The 23,035-nt window shown below is 41.0% G+C and overlaps 1 protein-coding gene across 25 annotated transcripts in view; it reads right to left on the bottom strand.

Annotated features, from left to right (window-relative positions):
* Nucleotides 1-23,035, bottom strand: part of TBC1D5 (TBC1 domain family member 5) — a 412,711-nt gene that overhangs the window by 252,623 nt on the left and 137,053 nt on the right. For 14 of the 25 annotated variants that reach the window (XM_084858400.1, XM_084858390.1, XM_084858388.1 and 11 more), the window contains one exon: nucleotides 13,859-13,993. The exons of 3 other annotated variants lie outside the window; for them this stretch is intronic. In XM_084858400.1, the coding sequence (XP_084714526.1) occupies nucleotides 13,859-13,958 (100 nt within the window). In that variant the 5' untranslated portion in view covers nucleotides 13,959-13,993. Of the gene's footprint in view, nucleotides 1-13,858; nucleotides 13,994-15,185; nucleotides 15,315-18,497; nucleotides 19,010-23,035 lie in introns of those variants that run through there. 8 more of the 25 variants (XM_084858381.1, XM_084858382.1, XM_084858383.1 and 5 more) reach the window with 3 other exon arrangements.

The following is a 23,035-nucleotide window of genomic DNA, read 5'->3' as shown; positions in this document are numbered from 1 at the left end:
TCTACTATAAATTATCTCCATCCCACTTTATATCTGTTTGGCAATACCACATTCCAACACATGGGTTGTGCTGCCATCACATCTAGTTAGATTCTTAAGTTCTTATATTCCTTCCATAAAACAGACACACATGTACATACACACCATCCCCTTCATTTGAGCAGGTTGTTCAGTTTGACATTGGAAAAGTTTCTGCTCATGCAGTGGGGTCTTCGTCACATAAACTGGGAAGGTGTGCACACTGTAGCCTCATAGGAATTTAGACTGGGCCTGTTTTCTGTCAAAATTAAACTAAGGGCTTCCTTATTACAATGAAGTTGAAAAATAAAGAAATGTTTTTTAGCAGAACAAAACAGAAATGCAATACTTTTGAACAAAGTTTGTTATGGTCTGGAACAAGAAATTTAGTGCTCTGTTTTTTGTCTTTCAGTGTTTTGATGTGTATTTTATATTGTATTGTATTAATTATTGTAAGCCACCTTGGAAGCCAATTTGCCCCAAAAGCAAGATATAAATTCTTAAATAGATAAAATACCTAACATTTCCAGTTATTTATTCTTAGAATAACAACCTGTTTAAAATCACTGTTTCACTTGACCAAATGGTTATAACCTTTTCTTTCCAACTCCTGTAGGTTAATGTCAGCGTTGTTAAGAAAGTCTTGAAATTTTCACAAAGGGCTAACCAGATATTCTGACAGCAAAAAGCCATTTCGTATGTGTTTCTTTGCAGACACACACAGCTGGTCCCTTTTTAAAATTTGCCTCAACACCCAATAAGAAAGAAAAAAAAACCCATTATCAGGCAAACATTAAAAATAATCAGGTCAACTGAAGTAATCTAACCCTTCACCCACACTTCTCCTTTTCATGAAATGTAGAAGTTCACCTTCCATTTCCCAGTCTGTGCAGAAGTGTCTTTATAGTCATTAACTCAGATAGCAAACCAACCCTAGAACTGTGCTTCAAGATTCACTGAAAAGTGAGTAAAATATCATGATGTGCCAACAGGCAACCAATCTAACTATGCCTTAACAAAATAAGCTTGCCTGGTTTCAATTCCCTTAAGAACGCAGATTTAGACTGTGAACTTGGGACAGGAACATTAGTCTGTTTGTTTCTTTTGCTGATGTTACTGTATAAACTGCCATTCACACTGATAGTGAATTTCCCGCCTCAGGTGGCAGAGTGGGAGAAGTGGTGAATTGCATTCTCTCCCTCCCTGCCAGGAGAGTTCCCTATGGGTGCTGCCAGGCAGATGAGATGAAAGCCACGGGGAGGCTTCGTGCTTTCATCTCATGCTTCGGAGAGCCTCATCAGCCACTCTCCCAGTGTGGCATTTGCCACAGTGTGAGAGTAGAGCTGATTGGGATATCCACCCAGGGCCACTATTGCGGGTGCTCCAAAGGGCGCTGCCAGTCCTGTTGTTCCACTTTGGCAAATGGCACAGTGGGAGAGTGGCCAGCAGGGCTCTCCAGAACAGCCACCCCCCACCCCTTAGGCTCACTCTAAGGATTCTCTCGACAGGGTGAGTCAGTGGACAGGCATTAGAGCCAGGCGTTTGGGCCAGGCTGCACCAACCACTTTTTACAGCCGACACAGCTCTTCAAAGAGTGAGCCTGCCTGATGGCTTGCTCTTTGAAGAGCTGCATTGGCTGTAAAAAGTGGCCAGCATAGTCTGGCCCAAATGCCTGGCTCTAATGCCTGGGTCTGATAGGTCCTTCCTCAGACCCAGGCACTGTGGGAGGGGGTCTCCCTAGAGCCTGATGACAGTGTGGGCATTAGATGTGGTGGGTTGCTGGGAGACGCAGCTGGGGGTCAGGGGAGATACAGCAGGTTGCTGGGAGATGTGGTGGGGAGGAGGGGAAACATGGCAGGTTGCTGGGAGATGCAGTGGGTGGGGGAAACATAGGAGGGAGGTGGGAGATTGGGGGAGATGCAGTGAGGGGCTTGGAGATGTGGGAGTGGGGAGATGTGGCTGGGAGACATTGTGTGGGGCTGGGAGACTTGGTTGGGGGTGGAGAGAGACATGACAGGCTGCTGTGAAATCTGGTTAGGGAAGATATGGCAGGGAGCTGGGAGGCGGAGGGAGATGCAGCAGGGGTGTGGGAGGTACAGCAGAGAGCTGGGAGATGTGGCATATTGCTAGAAGATGCAGTGGTGGTGGGAAGTGTGGCAGAGGCTTGGAGAAGTGGGTGGGATGGGGGTGAGACATGTTGAGGGTGGCAATGAAGGGGTAGGCGGACATGATAGAGGCTTGTGTGTGCCCTCCTCCTCAGGTGGCGGGAGAGTTTGCTTGCGCTTGTCCTGGTGTTTCACGCTGAATAAAAATAGTATCTACCTATTTCAACCTGAAGAATATGCAGGAGCTGTAAGCCAGCCATGGTAGCAAGACTTGTTTTGTCTCCTCTGTTCAAAAACCCTGACTCAACTATTAGGTACAAAAGCAACCCTGAAAACAAATTGTAGTAAGCAACGTCTACCCAGTCCTCAGCCTACTGCTTTTTATTCTTCGTTAACCACGGATACTTCAAATTTATCACATTTATCAATAGCATATTATTAAAGTAATTTAAAATGTTTCCAAAAATGTTGGCCACAAAACTCCAGAAATACTTCATTAGACACAGTCATGGAAGTAGTAGAATTCCAATTTTACATATAGAATAGCTGATACACACATGCTATATGGATTGCTCAGGGAAAACAGTGAAGCCTGAGGAAGGCTAGAACTAAAAAAAAAAGTCAGGGAAGATCTAGGAAAAAAACACCATGAAGCTAAGAATTAAAGAATGAAGTAACTACTTCAATTTGTCCAACAGGGACTTTATATATTTCAAGTAATTTTTAGCCACTTTCCAGAGCAGTGTCTACACACAGCGGTGTACAAACATGACTACAGTCAGATACAAGACGCAACAGCCACAATAGCAAGCATACAAAATACTTCACAAAGCGGCTTTGAGCGCACAAGCTAAAATTACAAATTCAGTTGAAGGCATCTTTACTCAGAAAGGTCTTCACTACTGCCTAATGCCTGCAAAAGTGGGTCTAGGTACATGTCAATAGGAAAGGGGTTTCACAGTGTTGTGGCCACCACCAAGAAAGTCCTATTACTTCTTCATGCCAACCTAATAAATCTTTTTATCAGGCACTCGAGAAGGACCCCTGACATAGATCTTAGTGTATGAGCAGGATTATATGGGTGAAGATGATCCTTCAAAAAGCTTGTTCCCAAGTTGTTTAGGCCTTTAAAGGTTAAGACTAGAATTGAGCCTGGAAGCCTATATGCAGCCCATACAGTTGACTTCAGGTGAAACAGAATTATGACTTCTGTTTCTCAAACAACAGCCCCGACCCCCGTGTCACGCTACAAACCATTTTTGAAACTGATCTTCCTTGTGAATACATCTATCGATAAAAATGTGATGTATTTCTAAATGAATGCATTAGGCATAGAGTCAATTATCTCAGCTTCAGAAGTTTAGAACTTTGTTATGTCCGTCAATATTAATATTGTAATTCATCTAGCAATATAAATGAAGCACAGTATTATTTACTATTTACAGTATTATTATTCTTAAAGTATCATCCAAATCAATTCATTAATACAGATAATGAGTCCTGATGAAGTTATTTGAAGGCATAGATATTCTAAAATTTCTGCATATGTAAGTGTACCAAAGTGAAAAATGAAATTATAGCATTTGTCTTGATAAACAGATCACACTTCCCCCCCAAAATCACATATTGTACCAATAACAATAAGATATATTAGGGGCCATCACAAGGGAAATCTGAATCTCATCTGCTACATATTCTTCTATGTCATTTGCACTATATTTTCAGACAATACAGCTATGTGATTACCACTTCAGAGATATGCACAGTTCTGACAATCAGAGCAAAGTTAAAATGGAATGCATATCAGAGACTACTTGGGATAAACTTTTAAAAGTATTATTTATTTTAAACTTTTGGTAAAATGTGCATATGTGCTCATTTTACATCTACTGACATTTTATATCTACTGCCATCTTGGAGCAGGGTATGTGTAGGAGAAAATAAGCAATTAATTTGGAAAACTTTCCGACAATACATGTAGACATTTCCCAGATACTGGAATACCCAATGCAATTAGTCACTTTTCAAAATATTTGTACTTAATTACTGCCTCAATGCTGTAGCTTAAGATGCCCATTGTACTGCTATCAGGCAATTGTTCTTAAGGGGAGCAGGTTTATTCCTCATATGGAATGATGAAAACACTGCATTAAGATAATCAGAATCAACTATTAATTATAAAAATCTATAAATGAAATGCTAAATTGAATGATATTTATTATCAAAAAGTTTAAAGGGAAATTAAGACAACCGACAATACATATCTTATGTATTTCATGTAATAGTTGTAAAATAACAAATCATAAAGGCTGATTAATTCTGGAGGTTCTTTGACATAATTAATGTATTCCAGTTTTCACAGCTGAATTGCTATAGTTAAAAAAAGTCCCATGAAAGAAAATCCACATTCAACTTTAAACAAGGTTACCAAGAATCAAATTTTGTTTGTGTCCAAAAAGCACCTTTTGAACAAATTCTGGGTTCACAGTATATTATCCCTTTACCCTCCGTTTGAAAACATCAGTTAATGAGCTTTTGCTAAACATATGTATTTCTTTTTAGGGAGACGAAAGAGTCCATTCAAAGAGTATAATCCGACATAGAGGTGAAAACTATCCAGTGTGGCTATTTCACTTCATTACCAGCTATGTTGTTCAAATTGATACAAATGGTCTCCTTCTGTTTCTGACTGTCGGCTTGTCTGATTAGTACAACTAATTGTTCAGGCTGGGAAGATATCCTATATCTAAATAGAAGATGTGCAGTTTGTAACCTGCTTAATTTGCCTTATGTCCTACATGGCCATCAGTATGGCGTTCATTAAACTATCAGCTGTTTTGTTTGTAGAAATGGCAGTAAAAGCATAGGCATATTTTTCTTTGTTAAAAAGGCCAGATTGTCCATAAATAATACACACCTTGTTGAAAATGGCAAGAAATCATCAGGTACATATGATGGCATTTTTTACTTTTTCCATGTCACGCCTCCTCATGCAGCTATGCTGAAGACAACGACAGCAAGGATATTAGAGAACAGAGACTTAGGACGGAATTAGGCCAACTGGTCCAAAGCCTAAATGTTGGCATTTGTATAGCAACTTAACATTTAAATGACAAATAAGGGCTACAAATCCAGAAGAGCCGAGTGCACACACACATTTGGGGCTTTCTCCTTAGATTTTTCTAAACTGGCTCCTGCGCCAAAGTGGATTGGAAATTCAGCACTAGAAGTTACTAATGGATAAACAAAGAAGAAAGGTCTAAACATGCGCACAAATCTTCTCCCTCTCCTGCCTTTCCTATATTGCGGCCAAGCTTTAGTCCAACAGTACAGTGGTTCATTTTCTGTAGCAGTGTATTTTCAAATGGAGAAAATGAAAACCTCGGCGAAGTACTATGCTTGGTTCCCAAGACAAACAAGATAGCAACCAAACAGTTCCCTTAGAATTTCAATAAACTCTGAGAACTTGGAAACAAAACATACATTATTAAATTGCTAATAAAACCAGTTGTTCAGTATTTGCAAGGTAGTTATTATACAGATTATATGAACCAAAATAGGATAGCAAATAAGAAAGTTAGAATTCTGGTGTCCAAAATGTGATAGATAAAATGCCTTTATCCTATAAAAATCTACAAGTACCATTGCTAAAATAGATATCCATTCTACTCTGCTTCAAGTGTGAAACACATTTAAATCCATGTAAAATAAATATACAAATTGGGACCCAAAGGCCTGCAACAGGAGCTTTGTATTTCTTTGCTATTGAGCTTTTTCAAGTGTACATCACTTTTAATGGCAATTTTCTAGATGATCTGGCATTCATGTTTTCAGAACCGATACAGCACACTGTTTGGGCTAAGACCACTGTTGGGATGAAGGTACTTGATATATGAAGGATAATTAGAAAACCACTTTAGGGTTGCTGGGTTTTTTTTTAATGAAATGCAAGTGTTCTTTTTCATATACGTGTAGATCACTAGAAGTTGAAGTTGGCAATAATCTCTCTTAAGCTTCCATTTTGCTATTACAGTGGATGTATGAAAAAGTTACCTAATATGTCCCAATAATTCCTAGAGTTGGCCATCAAAAGCAGAATATTCTAAATGGGTATGTAAGCTCTTCAACTGAGTACAAATGCAGTATCTACAAGGCACAGTCAAAGTGGTCTCAAGGTGCAACCTAATACAGGTAACATGGGAACACAAAGCTGCTTAACTTGCTTTAAATATATTAAATGTATAAGAACATAAGAAGAGCCATGCTGGATCAGACCAAGGGTCCATCTAGTCCAGCATTCTGTTCACACAGTGGCAACCAGCTGTTGACCAGGAACCCACAAGCAGGGCATGAGTGCACCGTCCCACCCATGTTTCCTAGCAATTGGTGTACACAGACTCACTGCCTCTGGTACTGGAGGTATAACACAGGCATCACAACTAGGTGCCACTGATAGCCTTTTCCTCCAGGAATTTGTCCAACCCCCTTTTAAAGCCATCCAAATTGGTGGCCATCACTACATCCTGTTGTAGCAAATTCCATAATTTAACTATGTGCTGTGTGAAGAAATACTTCCTTTTATCTGTCCTGAATCTCCCACCAATCAGCTTCATAGGATGACTCCAGGTTCTAGTTTTATGAAAGAGGTAGAACAATGTCTCCCTATCCACATTCTCCAAACCATTCATAATTTTGTACACCTCTATTTTGTCTCCTCTTACCATCCTTTTTTCCAGGCTAAACAAGACCAGCTGTTGTAACCTTCCCTCATAAGGGAGATGCTCCAGACCCTTGATTATTTAAGCTGCTCTTTTCTGCACTTTTTCCAGCTCTACAATACCTTTTTTTACATGTGGTGACCAGAACTGTACACAGTATTCCAAGTGTGGTCGCACCATAGATTTGCGTAAGGGCAGCATGATATTCGCAGTTTTATTCTCAGTTCTCTTTCTAATTATGCCTAACATGGAATCTACCTTTTTTTACAGTGGCTGCACACTGGGTTGACATTTTTATCAAGCTGTCCACCACAACCCCAAGATCAAGACCCCCGATGGCCTTGTAGGCCCCTTCCAACCCTACTATTTTATGATTCTATGATCTCTTTCTTGGTCAGTCACTGCTAGTTTGGATCCCATCAGGTTATACTTGAGGCTGGGATTTTTTGCCCCAATGTGCATCCCTTTACACTTGCTTACATTGAACTGCATTTGCCATTTAGATGCCCATTCTCCCAGTTTGGAAATATCCTTTTGGAGTTCTTCACAATCCCCCCTTGTTTTAACCACCCTAAATAACTGGGTGTCATCAGCAAACTTGGCCACTTCACTACTCACTCCTAATTCCGGATCATATATGAACAGGTTGAAAAGCACTGGTCTTAATACAGATCTCTGTGGGACCCCACTGTTTACTTCCCTCCAGTGGGAGAATTTATCATTTATTCCTACTCTTTGCTTTCTGTTCTTTAACTAATCCATAAGAGGACCTGTCCTCTTATTCCAGGACTGCTAAGTTTGCTCAGGAGTCTTTGGTGAGGGACTTTGTCAAAAGCCTTTTGGAAGTCCAAGTAAACAATGTCTATCAGATCAGCCCTGTCTACGTGTTTGTTGACACTTTCAAAGAACTCTAAAAGGTTACTGAGACAGGACTTACCTTTGCGGAAGCCATGTTGATTTTTTTTCAGCAGGGCTTCTACTCCTATCTGCTTACTAATTTTATCTTTAATAACGCCTTCAACCAATTTACCTGAAACAGACATTATGCTAACCGGCATGTAATTTCCCGGATCCCCCCGGATCCCTTTTTAAAAATCAGTGTTATGTTCGCCATCTTCAATGTTATTCTAATGACAGTGTTAACTCTTTAACCCCCCCCACACACCAATGTTGCTCTTTCTGTGTTGAATGTTTTATCCAAAAAGAACACTGTACATGAAAATATTAAAGTGATTACAAGACATGGAGAGAACACTATTTAAGAAGCAAGTGACAGGCACAATTATTACAAGACGTAAGTGGGGAAGTGAAACATCACTGGCCTTTGTCACTACAGATCTGTAGCTGTTCAAGTAAAATCAAACTACACAGAAGCTATTATTAATAAATGACTATTAAAAGCTTGCTAAGTAAGCATCTGGTGTTGGAAGAAGCAGAAGAAGCTTTGCTGCTATTTAGAGAGAATAAAATATGGCAGACTGGATAAGTTTACAGTACTGAATGTTACACAGGAATATAGGAAGCTGCCTTGTAATGAGTCAGACCATTTGTCCATCTAGCCTAGTACTGCTGACACTGACTGGCAGTGGTTCTCCAGAGTTCCAGGCTGAAGTTTTTCCTGCCCTACCTGGACATGCTGGGGATTGAACCTCGGCTCTTCTGCATGCAAAGCATGTGCTCTACCACTGAGCCATGGCCCCTTAATGTTCTTAATTGTTCATCAGCAGCAGCACCTCCTTACTCCAACCAAATAATTTGAGTTATATCCTAAACATCTGCCAAATTAGAATGAATTCTTGTCTTGCTTAGTATCTACCTACATAGCTGGCCCTATCACTTCAGCAACTCATAACACTCATTTAGTTCCATGAAACATATATGCAAAGAAATACACCTATATTTACACGTGAGATGCTGAAATGATTTCAGAAGCATCCACATGATAGACTTAAAAAGGAGTCTTCTGTGAACATAGAATCATAGAATAGTAGGGTTGGAAGGGGCCTATAAGACCATTGAGTCCAACCCCCTGTTCAGTGCAGGAATCGAAGTCAAAGCATCCCGTACGGATGGCTGTCCAGCCTTGCCTTGAATGCCTCCAGTGTGGGAGAGCCCACTACCTCCAGAGGTAATGGGTTCCATTGTCATATTGCTCTAATAGTCAGGAAGGTTTTGCTGATGTTCAGCCGGAATCTGGCTTTGTGCCCATTATTCCGTGTCCTGCACTCTGGGATTATCAAGAAGAGATCCTGGCCTTCCTCTCTGTGACAACCTTTCAAGTACTTGAAGAGCACTACCCTATCTCCCCTCAGTCTTCTCTTCTCAAGGCTAAACATGCCCAGTTCTTTCAGTCTCTCTTCATAGGGCTTTGTTTCCAGTCCCCTGATACGTTGCCCTCCTCTGAACCCTCTCCAGTTTGTCTGCATCCTCCTTAAAGTGTGGTGCCCAGAACTGGACACAGTACTCCAGATGAGGCCTAACCAGTGCTGAGTAGAGGGGAACTAGTACTTCACGGGATGTGGAAGCTATGCTTCTATTAATGCAGCCCCAAATAGCATTTGCCTTTTTTGCAGCCACATAAAACTCCTGTACAGCAGACTTGTATCCTGGCCCCACAGGCTAAGCCTCATAACATTATACACAACTGAATTTAAGATGTAAGCACAGAAGAATTCTCAATCTAGAAACAAAAGTGCACATGAAAACATTACAAGAGAGGAGCAATTAAAAGACAGAACACTAGGCAGGAAGAGAATGGCAGGCAGGCAGGCAGGCAGGCTTGCTTGCTTGCTTATTTATTTATTTATTATCCTGCCTTTCTGCCACAAATATGGCACTCAAGACAGCTAAAATAAAATACAGATTAAAAACACATTCTTAATTAAAACATAATATAAAAACAAATAAATTAAAAACACATCAATAAAAGAAATAAACAGCACCAAACCAATGAACCTCCCAACCCCTTCAGCAACAGGGCAGCTTATAATATGTTCAAGGCCTGCATGAATAAAAACATTTTTGCCTACTGGTGGAACGATGAAGAAGAGGCCAATCTAGCCTCCCTTGGCAGGGAGTTCCAGTGCCTGGGAGTGGCCACCGAGAAGGCGCTCTCTTGCATTCCCACCAAAGTTGTAAGATGTAAGTTGAGAAGTGATACGCTAAAACCTTTTCTTACTATGAAGTACAATTTCTTAAGAGATGCTTTCTGCACCTTCGATCTACCACTAAACCAACAGATAAAGAGCTTGAGAAGCTTCCATGGAAACTTACCCAGAGGCATTTATTATGGAATAGTCCCATGGGCAGTTCTTGAACAAGGAGTTCTTAGCTACTCTTGAATAAGTGATGTAGGCAGAATTTCTCAGTGCACAGGAAACTTTGCCATGGTAAGTAATGGGTCATGACTGCACCTATATTGTTTTATGCAGCACAGGCAAGAGACAGCCTTTTCTTCTAAATAAAGATGTTTTTTTAAAAGCGTGAATAATGTAACACGTAGTTTGGTTTCTAGTCACTCGTCTAATGAAACTGTAGCATCCTTATCTGAGCTGAGCTTGAAACGGTCGTCTGTATCTACTGTACTACAAAACTCTTATCTATGAAATTATATGTATAGTTACACAAGTATAAAGTGATACTTAAATACAAAGGTAGAGCGCAAAAAATGGAAGGCTCCATGCAACAGTGATGATCTCTCTTTGTTACAGAGCAATTGCTGCCACTTGATTCTGAATTCCTGAGTTGCAGCATTAAGGCTGGGAAAATTACATGGTAACATCTATCCTACCCCCAATGTCCACAGCATACCTTATTGTAAATAATGGTATAAAACAGAAAGATGATGAATCTTGGCTGCATATGGCACCAAATTAAAATGCAGTTTGTGTTTCACTGTAAAAAAGCTATGAAGATGAAATGGATGCTTTATATAAAATATTTACATATAGAACGCAAAAATGTACTATGGTTGGTAACCTTTATGACTTTGGGGAACCATGTATTTACATATCTCTATCTTTGCATGTGCGAATCTGTGTGTTGTGTATATATTTTTAACAGTTGACAGCTGTTTTAGAGCATACAGAGATGCCAAGCTGAATGAAGGTCTTGATTACTTCAAGATTAGCTATCTTAAGTTTCTATTCATTTTAAGTGTTGTTAGTGTGAAGAGTCATTAGTCACTTCCTTGTCTCATAGAACATCAGCATACATTTACATTGTTAATGAACATTTGGGGTAAATGAATTAATGGCACTTTTAAACATCAATTCAATACTAATAACTTCGTATGTCACAGCAATGTTAAGGTTCAGATAAAAACTAGGAAGTCTTCCTTGTCTAGGTAACTAATTGCTTCTGGGCACAAAAAAAAAGAAAAGCAAAGAAAAAAGAGGACAATAAATAAAATAATATTTCCAAGGGGTTAAAAATCATGGATCAGGGCTAAGATGTGCAGAAGGTATCAATCGTTCTGTTCTAGACAATAAACTTTCAATTTACGCTTAATGTTAGCTGAAAAAAATTAGCTATTGCAAAGATAAAAATCTTTCATTAAAATAGCTCCCTAGTATTTTTAACTTTTAAATAGGAATGACAGATACTTATTTTTCTGTTGTGCTTATGCAATATAAAATAAAACCAAGTATTTGAGGAGCATAACTCACATTGTTACATTAACTTTGGGAGACACAGTGAATTCTGAAGATCAATGATATTAGATAACCCCGATAAGCACAACCAGGCATTTGATTTTTAATATCTTTCCCCCCTATTTTTATATCCTCTTTGTCCCTCATTTGCAGGGACAAAGAGGGCTAATTATACCATATTTTCAAAAAGGAGAGATGTCTACTCTTATACACATTGCATACTGGCACAATGAAGTTACATTGATATATCTTTGATAAAATAACACATCAAGCAGCACTATTTTAACCTTAGACACAGATATAGACACTACTATATGATGTATGGCTAAAATACATATATACTTGTACAAAATGGTAGATTTAAAAAGGGCATTCTGGAAACAGCACAAGGTTAGTCCACCTGAAATTTAGACTATATTTTTTTCACATTCCTGACACTTGTATTCATTGACTATAAGAGTACAGGTAGTACAAGTGTGATAGGGTGTGAGGAAGTATTTGCAAAATGTCCTTATGGGACAAGGATAATGTTTCAAGTGTTGCTGTCTCCTACAGAATACAGCTCCCACACATAAACTTAACTTGGGGTTGGGGGAGTACGAATGTGCCCACTGGCATTGGCTGGGTTTGCATGATCGTTTTGAGTCATGGTGGCTTAAATAAGCCACTGTGGTTTGCAGAACGTACCAAGCGCCCACAGGGTGCCTGTTCCATAACCCAACCCCCACTGGAGGTTGTCATGTCATCTGAACCTGGTGGGTTGAAGGCCTGGTTAATAAACCACTCAGAACCCATGGGCTGTTTTAGGGTTGTGGATGGTTTGCTAACCATGCCAACAACCCACTCTCGCCAGGTTCAGACAACACAACAACGTAGGAGCGGGGGTTCGGTTATGGAATGGGTGCCTGGCACATGCCAGAAGCCATGGTGGCTTATTTATTCTGCAAATCAGGTCACTGCCTCAATGTGGGCATACATTCAGCCTCACACCTCAACCTTTGCACATTTAGCAGAGCATCAGAAACAGCTGCCTACACACATTCAGCTCTATGTGCCTAAGCGGCCCTCTCCAGTGCTTGACTGAATATGCCAAGGTCAGGGCCAGGGGTGCAATCACACCGAGGTTGAGGCCAGTGGGCGTGATCTTTCTTCCCCCTCTACATATTAGGTGTACACATCTGAGCATTTGAAAAGCCTTTCTGTAATCAGTAATAGCAGAAATGTGGAAGTACAAGTATCATATGCGTGCATTGGCATTCTTCCAGGTTTGGTTTTTTCATTGCACTTTAAATATATTCCTATATTAAATTTCACCTTCAATTCTTAATATTTGTGGCCATGAGAAAAGGCTTGGAAATAAATACATCTACTAAATCTAGGTGTTGCATGGGTGTTATAGACAGATACCCAAAAATTGTGTGTTCCCACATCAACCTCTCCAACTATTAAGATCATCTTCAGAGATCCTCCTCAGTGTGCCCCACCTTCTGAAGTGAGGAGGGTAGCAGTGAGAAATACAGCCTTCTCAGTTATGACACCTCACCTATGGAATGCCCTTGCCACATCCATTCACCTGGCGCCACTGTTGTTGAAGTTTAGGAAGAGGTTGAAAACATTGCCTTTCTCCTCAGCTTTTAGTTAAGCTGCTGCTGCTGCTTTTTATTCTGTCACAGTTTCCATTGTTGTCATCATTTTAAATATTTTTGTCTGTATTATTTTATTATGATTTTACATTGTGGGCCTTCTGAATCAGTATGATTAAGAGGTGGGATACAAATATTTTAAATAGAGAATTATATATTTACATATCGCAAAAGAACCACTTTTTAGGATAGGGATGTCAAACTCATCTGCTTATTTTATTAACAACTGAAGGTAAAGGAGATGGGAAACCACTGCTTAAGTTGCATCAACAATGCCCCAATTGAAATTTAATAGGAAATTGCAAATCTTTATTTTAGAAAATAAATTACAAAAACACTATCAAAACCAAATAAAATAATAGGAAATCAAGAAAGCTGTAAGAAGCTGGCTAAAGAGCTCATCTTTGCATGATGTTTAGTAAAGGCTATATTGGATTTCAATATTCTGATGGTGAAATTACTGTTTGGTTTATGATTAGAAAGGATAACAGTGAATTAAACATTTGGTTAGTGTTTCAGTACGTAATTGTAAGTTGACTTTTCATGGTTTTCATTAGTGCCAGACTACTACACACACACACGCATGCGCGCACACACACGTACTTTAAAAGTTTGCTATTCAACTGCTGAGGATAGGGGTGAGGACTTGTATACATCAAAAAGAGACAGACTTACCCTCTCTGAAGATTTCTAAATTGTAAGTACAGAAATAGTAAACTCACCTTCATCAGGTTTGTTCACATAACTTTGCAAGGGATCAATGCCTATTTCCTGCTCTTCAGTTTGTAAAGGATGGCTAGTTCCAGGAACGGAATGATACATATTGACACTAGGCACTTTCAGTAAGTAGTAATTACCTGGGTGAAAAACCGAAAACAAATGATTAATCATAAGTTCCTACTAATTCTGTACTGAATTAAGGTAGCAAATATTTCAGAAAATTGAATAGCACTGGATTATGTATGGCATGTCATCTAACCTATACAAATACTATTAGTTACTAGTTTAGCAGAAAGGATGAGGAGGAATGTTTTCTTATATTTATTCTCACATTTTTCTTAATGGTTCAAGTGTCCCATAATATTTAAACTCTCTCCACCTTTGATACAAATCTCTTCTCTCTGTAGCAATCATTTACCTCCCTGTAGCAATCTTTTCATGACTGAGTAAAACATAATGGATGTAATACAGATGAAAAACTCAAACATAGAATCATGTTTTCTGTTGTAGAAGTGTGGCTGAGTATGTGTATGCGTGTGTGTGTGTGTGTGTGTGTGTGTACATGTAAGTACTGTGAAAAACACTGCCCCTCTAAGAACTGTATCGCCTGTTCTGGTGATCTGAAGGTATGTGTGTGCAGAACAGAATAAAAAATGTTGCCTTCATCACAGTGGGGCTGTTCACATGACACGATAGCCCGCTGTGGGTTATTTAACCCATGGTGGGTCTGTGGCACATGTGGCTGCCATTTTGAATATGCAATTCCCACTTGCACCCAACAAGTGTGGGTTATGTGAGGGTTAAAGGACTCCCACATACCCATGGTCTGTTTTAGGGTTATGCAAAAGTTGTTTAATTCTCGCATAACCCACACTCGCCAGGTTCGCATGACATGACAACCCCCAAGCGAGGATTGTATATGCAAAGTGGCACCCAAACCCAGTCAGTAAGGGCATGAAGCATTTCCCTCACTCAGATTTGGTTTTGTGATGTCATGCAGCCATATCTAACCAGCTGCATTATGACATGAGGTTATAAAACTGCCTACTTGATTTGGCTGGGATTGCCTCAAAAAGAAGAGCCCACTTTTTTTTAATGGAACTAAACCTGGAAAAGTGGGGGAGAGAAGGGGAAGCTCCTGCAACAGACACTGAATAGCATACAGAAAGTAAGCAAGGATGTTTGTGTTTGAAATCCCCCCCCCCCTAAATGTTTTCACATCTGGAAATGTGGTGCTATACTTAATATCTGTACTTTTTGCTATACATTTTTGTATCTGTAACTGTATAAGTTAGCTAAATCCACATATTGAGCATGAGCATTGCACACCATACCAACAGTCATGGCTGTATGTTATAGAGGAGCTTTAGACATGCTGGCTCTCCTGACACGTGTAGTGTGCACTACAGATTTAATTGGCATTCCTCTGACACCTTGGCTCAAGAATCCATTTTGGTTCTGAAATGAGAAACATGGAAAGCTGTTGTCAAGCTGACTCTGGGCGGCCGCTGAGCCACAGTGCTACAGTGTGTACATGCTTTCTCCACTGATTAAAGCAAGTGGTTCCCTGTGACTGTGAAAACATGCACATTCCTGCCTGATGGCCATACCACTACCAGTGACTAGCCCGTAACTGTACCTCTGAACTGGCTAATCAGTTAACTACTCCAGAGTTCAGGCAGCAGTTGTTCATTCTTTCTGTCTGGGTATGATAGCTCATCATGATAGCTCATGGGACATTTCTAAGAGAAAGAGTAATTCTTTACAGGTTTACAATGGCCTACAAAATATTGTTCAACTAGTAGATATTGTAATTTAACAAAATCATTACTTAATATTTTAAAAACTCCACACTGATACATGATTCAGGAGCTACGATCCATCGAAGGCTGAAATCCTAAGCAAATTTACTAGGGAGTAAGTTCCATTGAACTTTGTAGGGCTGGGACTTACTCCTGTGTAAACATTTACAGGATTGAGCTGCAAATCCTGTTGCTTACCTTCCCTTAAAAAAATTGAACATTTTACCACTTCATTGTAACTGTAAAAATAAAGGCAGGAGTAACAGCAACATCGCTCCCTCCCATGGCACAAGGATAAAATTGGACCATGCTGTGGCATGGGGAGGAGACACCCTCTGAGTCCTTCCCAAGTGTTCTGAAGCATCTCATGTTACCCCAAGGGTGATGGGTGGGAAGGTGAGTAATGTAAGAGCTTCGTCCTAGGCCCAAACTGTATATGATGTAAATTGTGTGAAAGCAATTAATGTCGACATTTTGAAAAGGTAAATAGCTGCTGTGGGGAGCTTCAGCCGGACTCGGACTGCAGTGCATGAGGAGGGTGGGGTAGAGAGGTCAACTTTTTCCTCCACACCAACGAAAATTCCCCACACACCCAAACCTGCAGTTCATCCCTGGAGGGAAGTTCCAATTAGCAGCTTTAGGGGATGGTTTTCATCAGGATCTGTGGCAAGGGTTAATCCAGTTTAGGTAGCAAACTCAGAGGTGACTGACTATCCAATGCAGAGTGGGCGGAGCACGGAGGGGATCTTCTCCTCTGAGCTCTGGCCACCCGGCATTTCTGGCTAGACGTCCAATTTCAGCTGTCTAGCCAGGGCACCTAAGAGCATGTGTGTGTGAGGGGAGACCAGATGGCATATAGGAAGCATCGTAACGGTCCTTCCACCATCCCACCCCTACCCCAGGAACGCCCCCTTTTTGGCCTCTCCACACTGCTCTTCTGAGCGTGGAGCCAGGGACGAACTGTGCCACCTATGAGGGGGTGGGGAGTCAGTTTTCTGGGAACCAACCTTGGAGCGCCGGCTTCAAGCTTGGTTCCCAGAAAATGAAAAATCCTATGGCTGTCTAGCTGCTGTCTAGCAGCCATAGGATTGCACCCTAATTTATTTTATTTTATTTAAGCTGCTTCTATACTGTTTGACATCCCAGGATCTCTAAGCAGTTTACATAAAAACCCATACAATACAATAAGAAACCCATATAAAAACAGTTTCAAACAATAAATACCTTTGAAACATTACAACAAAAGCAGTAAAGCAGTATGATGATCAATTAAAGTCAACCTTTCCCCGAGTTATAATCTCCACTCCCTACACACCACAGTCTTGCTCCTGCTCTGTGATGAGTAATTACACGTGCAGTGGTTAAAGTGTTGGACAGGGACTTGGGAGATCTGGATTCTAGTCCCCACTCAGTCATGAAGCTCACTGAGTGACTTTGGGCTAGTGACTGACTCTCAGCCTAACCTATCTCAGAAGGTCGTTGTGAGGATAAAATGATAAGGAGGAGAATCATGTATAAATGTAACAAATTCATAAATAAATAATTGTTAATTGCTTGGTCCTTAGAAACTAATGTCCCAAGAAAACACATTTCAAAAAGGTATCCAGACCTGCCATCCTGATCTTGTTGGCTAAAGAAGGAAATTCATAACCTACCCTATCTCTCTCTCTCTCTCTCTCCTCCTACCTACCTACCTCACATTTCTGTTTAGAAATGCAGAAAAAATATTTTCTGTCAAACCTGTGAATTTTAAAAAATTCTTAACTTAGAAACATGTTTACAAGATAATTACACATCTTATGTGCTATATGGCTTGGCCCCAATCAAAGTGTACCTACACATAACATGGGAACATACAGCCATGCTGTATCAGACCAAAGGCCTATCTAGCATTCTGTCCACACAGTGGCCAACTAGATGCCAATGGGGAACCCACAAGCAGAACATAAATGCAATAGCACCCTCCGCTCGTGTTCTGCTGTACCTGACATTACTGGAGGTTATAGCCATCATGACTAGTAGCAATTAATAGCCTGATACTCCAGGAATTTGTCTAATCCCCTTTAAAGTAATCCAAGTAGGTGGCCTTGTACTAGCAAATTTCACAGTTAACTAGGGCATCAGTCCTGAATCTCCCACCATTCATCTTCACTGGATGACCCCGGGCCCTAGTATTATGAAAGGAGATAAAAGAGCTCCTGATCTATACACACAACGCCTATTTTCATGTGGAGATTCCCATTCATCTAGGGATATCCACGTAGAAGTCTGTTTCCAAATGTGTATGACCACAGTTAGATCAGGGAAAACCGTTCGGGCTACCAGAAGGATCCACATCTCAAGGCCCCAGAAATCCATCTGATATCTAGTATTTTTTTAATGAGACAATAATCTCATCTTGGAGTTTGAGGAATTGTCTTTGCCAAATATTGCATATTACAACCTCGGTATTTCAGGTAATTACATAGGTTTTCCTTCTACCTAGTTCTGCTGGTTTTCAATAGATCTGAACTTTATATCCCAGAACAGTACCCAAATACCTTCCTCTGTTCCCAACAGACAGAGCTTTAAGAGACTCCCATATTCATCTTATGCCAAAATCTAGTATGCTGTGGAAACCCAACTTTATTTTTAAGTCAGGACAGTTTCTCAACATGTTTAAAGAGAGAAAAATAAAGTCATTTTCTGGGTTCAAAGCATAAAAATGGATTTGCCCACACAGATATCATTTCTATGTAGGAAAAACCTTTGAAGTGATCTAGAGTAGCATAGCAGCTCTAGATATCACTAGACTTGCTGCAAAAAATTCCAAACAATACAATTCATGTTGAATACTTACAGAGGTTCTGTCATTTCCAAATCCTGATCCAAAAACTCTGGCAGCCATTGTTAAATCTCCTATGCTTCTGATGAATCCATTTGTAAGTCACGCTTCCATGAACACATATATTTTTGCTATATCTGTATTTGAAAGAATCAACCATTTTGCGCCAAACCATCTGCTTTCTCTTGACATATTCCCTTTCATGCTAAATCCATTCAATCTCACAAGTTCAACATGCATGTGCAGGAGCCAAACTATCTGCAGTTTGGAACCTTTTGTGTCAAACTACATTCATTGTCCCCTTCATGGATCACTGCCTTGCTGTGGCGAAGGGGCTTGCGTAACTCAGTGAAGCCATAAGCTATGCCGTGCAGGGCCACCCAAGACGGACAGGTCATGGCAGAGAGTTCTGACAAAATGTGGTCCACTGGAGAAGGAAATGGCAACCCACTCCAGGATTCTTGCCAAGAAAACCCCAGGGAACGTATTACAAGGCTAAAAGATATGACGCCGGAAGATGAGCCCCTCAGGTCAGAAGGTGTCCAATATACTACTGGGGAAGAGCAGAGGGAATTTCCAAGTAGTGCCAGAAAGAGTGAAGCGGCTGGGCCAAAGCCGAAAGGACACTCAGCTGTGGATGTGTCTGGTGGTGAAAAGAAAATCCGATGCTGTAAAGAACAATATTGTTTAGGAACCTGGAATGTCAGATCAATGAATCAAGGTAAGCTGGAGGTGGTCAAACATGAGATGGCAAGATTGAACATCGACATCTTGGGAATCAGCGAACTAAAACGGACAAGCATGGTCGAATTTAATTCAGGTGACCATCATATCTACTACTGTGGGCAAGAATCTCGTAGAAGAAATGGAGTAGCACTGATAGTCAACAAAAGGGTGGGAAAAGCAGTACTGGGGTACAATCTCAAAAACGACAGAATGATCTCAGTACGAATCCAAGGCAAACCATTCAACATCATAGTAATACAAGTCTATGCCCCAGCCACTGAGGCCGAAGAAGCTGAGGTTGATCGGTTCTATGAAGACCTACAACACCTTCTAGAACTAACACCAACAAAAGATGTCCTCTTCATCATAGGGGATTGGAATGCTAAAATAGGAAGTCAAGAAATCACTGGGATAACAGGCAAGCATGGCCTTGGTGTACAAAATGAAGCAGGACAAAGGCTAATTGAGTTTTGCCAAGAGAACACGCTGATCATAGCAAACACTCTTTTCCAACAGCACAAGAGGCGACTCTACACATGGACATCACCAGATAGTCAATATCGAAATCAGATTGATTATGTCCTTTGCAGCCAAAGATGGAGAAGCTGTATACAGTCAGTAAAAACAAGACCTGGAGCTGACTGTGGCTCAGATCATGAGCTTCTTGTTGCAAAATTTTGGCTTAAATTGAAGAACGTCAGAAAAACGCTAAACCATTCGAGTATGACCTAAATCATATCCCTTATGAATATACAGTGGAGGTGAGGAATAGATTTCAGGGATTAGACCTGATAGACAGAGTGCCTGAGGAACTATGGACGGAAATCTGTAACATTGTTCAGGAGGCAGCAACTCAATCCATCCCCAAGAAAAAGAAATGCAAGAAAGCCAAGTGGCTGTCTGATGAGGCTTTACAAGTAGCTGAGGAAAGAAGGGAAGCGAAAAGCAAGGGAGAAAGGGGAAGATATACCCAACTGAATGCAGAGTTCCAGAGAATAGCAACAAGAGACAAGAAGGCCTTCTTAAATGAACAATGCAGAGAAATCGAGGAAAACAACACAATGGGAAAGACTAGAGATCTCTTCAAGAAAATCGGAGACCTCAAGGGAATGTTTCGTGCAAAGACGGGCATGATAAAGGACAAAGAAGGCAGGGACCTAACAGAAGCAGATGAGATTAAGAAGAGGTGGAAAGAATACACAGAAGAACTATACAGGAAAGATCTGAATGTCACTGATAGTTATGATAGCAGTCACTGAACTTGAGCCGAGAGAAGTGAAGTCAAGTGGGCCTTTCTAGAGCGTGAAGTCAAGTGGGCCTTAGGAAGCATTACTAACAACAAGCTAGCGGAGATGACAGTATTCCAGCTGAGCTAGTTAAAATCCTAGAAGATGATGCTGTTAAAGTGCTGCACTCAATATGCCAACAAATTTGGAACACTCAACAGTAGCCACAAGACTGGAAAAGGTCAGTTTATATTCCAGTTCCAAAGAAGGGCAATGCCAAAGAGTGTTCAAACTACCGCACAATTGCGCTCATTTCACATACCAGCAAGGTTATGCTCAAAATCCTACAAGCTAGGTTTCAGCAGTATGTGAGCTGAGAACTACCGGAAGTACAAGCTGGGTTTCGAAGAGGCAGAGGAACTAGAGATCAAATCGCCAACATTCGCTGGATCATGGAGAAACCAAAAGAATTCCAGAAAAACGCCTATTTCTGCTTCATGGACTACGCTAAAGCCTTTGATTGTGTGGATCACAACAAACTGTGGCAAATTCTGAAAGAGATGGGAGTACCAGACCACCTTACCTGTCTCCTGAGAAACCTGTACGAGGGTCAAGAAGCAACAGTAAGAACCGGACATGGAACAACCGGTTGGTTCAAAATTGGGAAAGGAGTACGAGAAGGCTGTATATTGTCGCCCTGCTTATTTAACTTATATGCAGAGTACATCATGAGAAACACCAGGTTGGATGAATCACAGCTCGGAATTAAGACTGCCAGGAGAATTATCAACAGCCTCAGATACGCAGACAATACCACCCTAATGGCAGAAACCGAAGAAGTTCTAAAGAGCCTCTTGTTGAGGGTGAAAGTGGAGAGTGCAAAAGCTGGTTTGAAACTCAACATTAAAAAAACTAAGATCATGCCATCTGGCCCCATCACTTCCTGGCATATAGAAGTGGAAGAAATGGAAGCAGTGACAGATTTTATTTTCTTGGGCTCCAAGATCACTGCAGACAGTGACTGTAGCCATGAAATTAAAAGACGCTTGTTCCTTGGGAGGAAAGCTATGGCAAACCTAGACAGCATAGTGAGAAGCAGAGACATCACCTTGCCGACAAAGGTCCGTATAATCAAAGCTATGGTTTTCCCAGTAGTAACGTATGGCTGTGTGCGCTGGACTAGAAGGAAGGATGAGCACCGAAGAATTGATGCTTTCGCATTGTGGTGCTGGAGAAGACTCTTACGAGTCCCCTGGACTGCAAGGAGGTCAAATCAGTCAGTCCTAAAGGAAATCAACCTTGACTGCTCATTGGAAAGACAGATACTGAAGCTGAAGCTCAAATATTTTGGCCACCAAATGCGAAGAGAAAACTCTCTGGAAAAGACTCTGATGCTGAGAAGGATCGAAGGCAAAAGGAGAAGGGGATGGCAGAGGATGAGCTGGCTAGATAGCACCACCGATGCAATGAATATGAACTTGAGCATGCTCCGGGAGAGAGCGCAGGACAGGAAGGCCTGGCGTGCTATGGTCCATGGAATTATGAAGAGTCAGGCACAACTTAACGACTGAACAACAACACATGCATTGTTGCAACAAAAACATTCACGTGTGAAAACACATGGGGCCTTTACTCAAAGCAATGAATGAACCTCAAAAAAATTTAAAAAGCTAAAACCTAACATCACAAAACCATACAATACTCTAAAAAAAATTGAAACAATAGTAACAACAACAGCACCTTTTCCTAACCAAAGGTAGACTGAAATAAAATGTCTTTAGGGCTGCCTACAAAAAGTAGGGAGGAAACCAGACGTACTTTCAGGGGAGGGAGATCCACCACTGAAAAGGCCCTGTCTTGTGTTCTTGCCAACTTGATTGTATCTCTTTGCAGATCTGCAAGCAGGGTCTTTGTGGCTGATCTCAAAGCATGGGCAGGCTCATATGGGCTCAAGTGGTCCATGAGGTAACTTGGTCCTAAAACCACTTAGTGCTTTAAAGGTCAAAACCGGAACTCTGAATTGGGCTCAGAAGTGAATAGGCCACTGCAACAGATATAATATTGGAGCAATATCCTCCGAATGTCTAGCCCCAGCAAGCACCCAGGCAGCTGCATTCTGCACTAGCTGAAGCTTCTGAACCATGTACAAAAGCAGCCCCATGTAGGGTACATTGCAGTAGTGTGGACATAACCAAGGCATGAGTAACTGAAGCAAAGTCTGCCAAACTTAGATATGACACTCTGACCCATAACGTAAGACACTCACCATCTGTGCTTGCATAGATTGGGCCGGTTTGTACAATTGCAGTGAGGGAAATAAGCCACAGTGGCTTATTTCCCTTGCCGCACGTGCTGGTTACATGCCAGCCAGATTTCGCTAATTACCCTCACTGGCGCAGCTTGCTGTGTTATCTCAACCTGGGCAGCATGGCTTGGTTGGGCGAAGGTGGGGAGTGACCCCCAAATAACCAAACAACAGCTGATGGGTTATTAACCACATTGCAATTGTGGGTCATAGTACTGTCCAGGAGATCACTCAAACTGCAAACCTGGTCCTGCCAGTAGGCACATAGGAACTTAGGAAGCTGCCTTATACTGATC

The sequence above is a fragment of the Heloderma suspectum genome, chromosome 5, assembly GCF_057233095.1.
Source record: "Heloderma suspectum isolate Gila_16-S chromosome 5, 16-S_ref, whole genome shotgun sequence".
Classification (NCBI taxonomy): Eukaryota; Metazoa; Chordata; class Lepidosauria; order Squamata; family Helodermatidae; genus Heloderma; species Heloderma suspectum.
The sequence above is the reverse complement of the archived record's forward strand: the minus strand, read 5'-3'. Positions and strand labels throughout refer to the sequence as shown.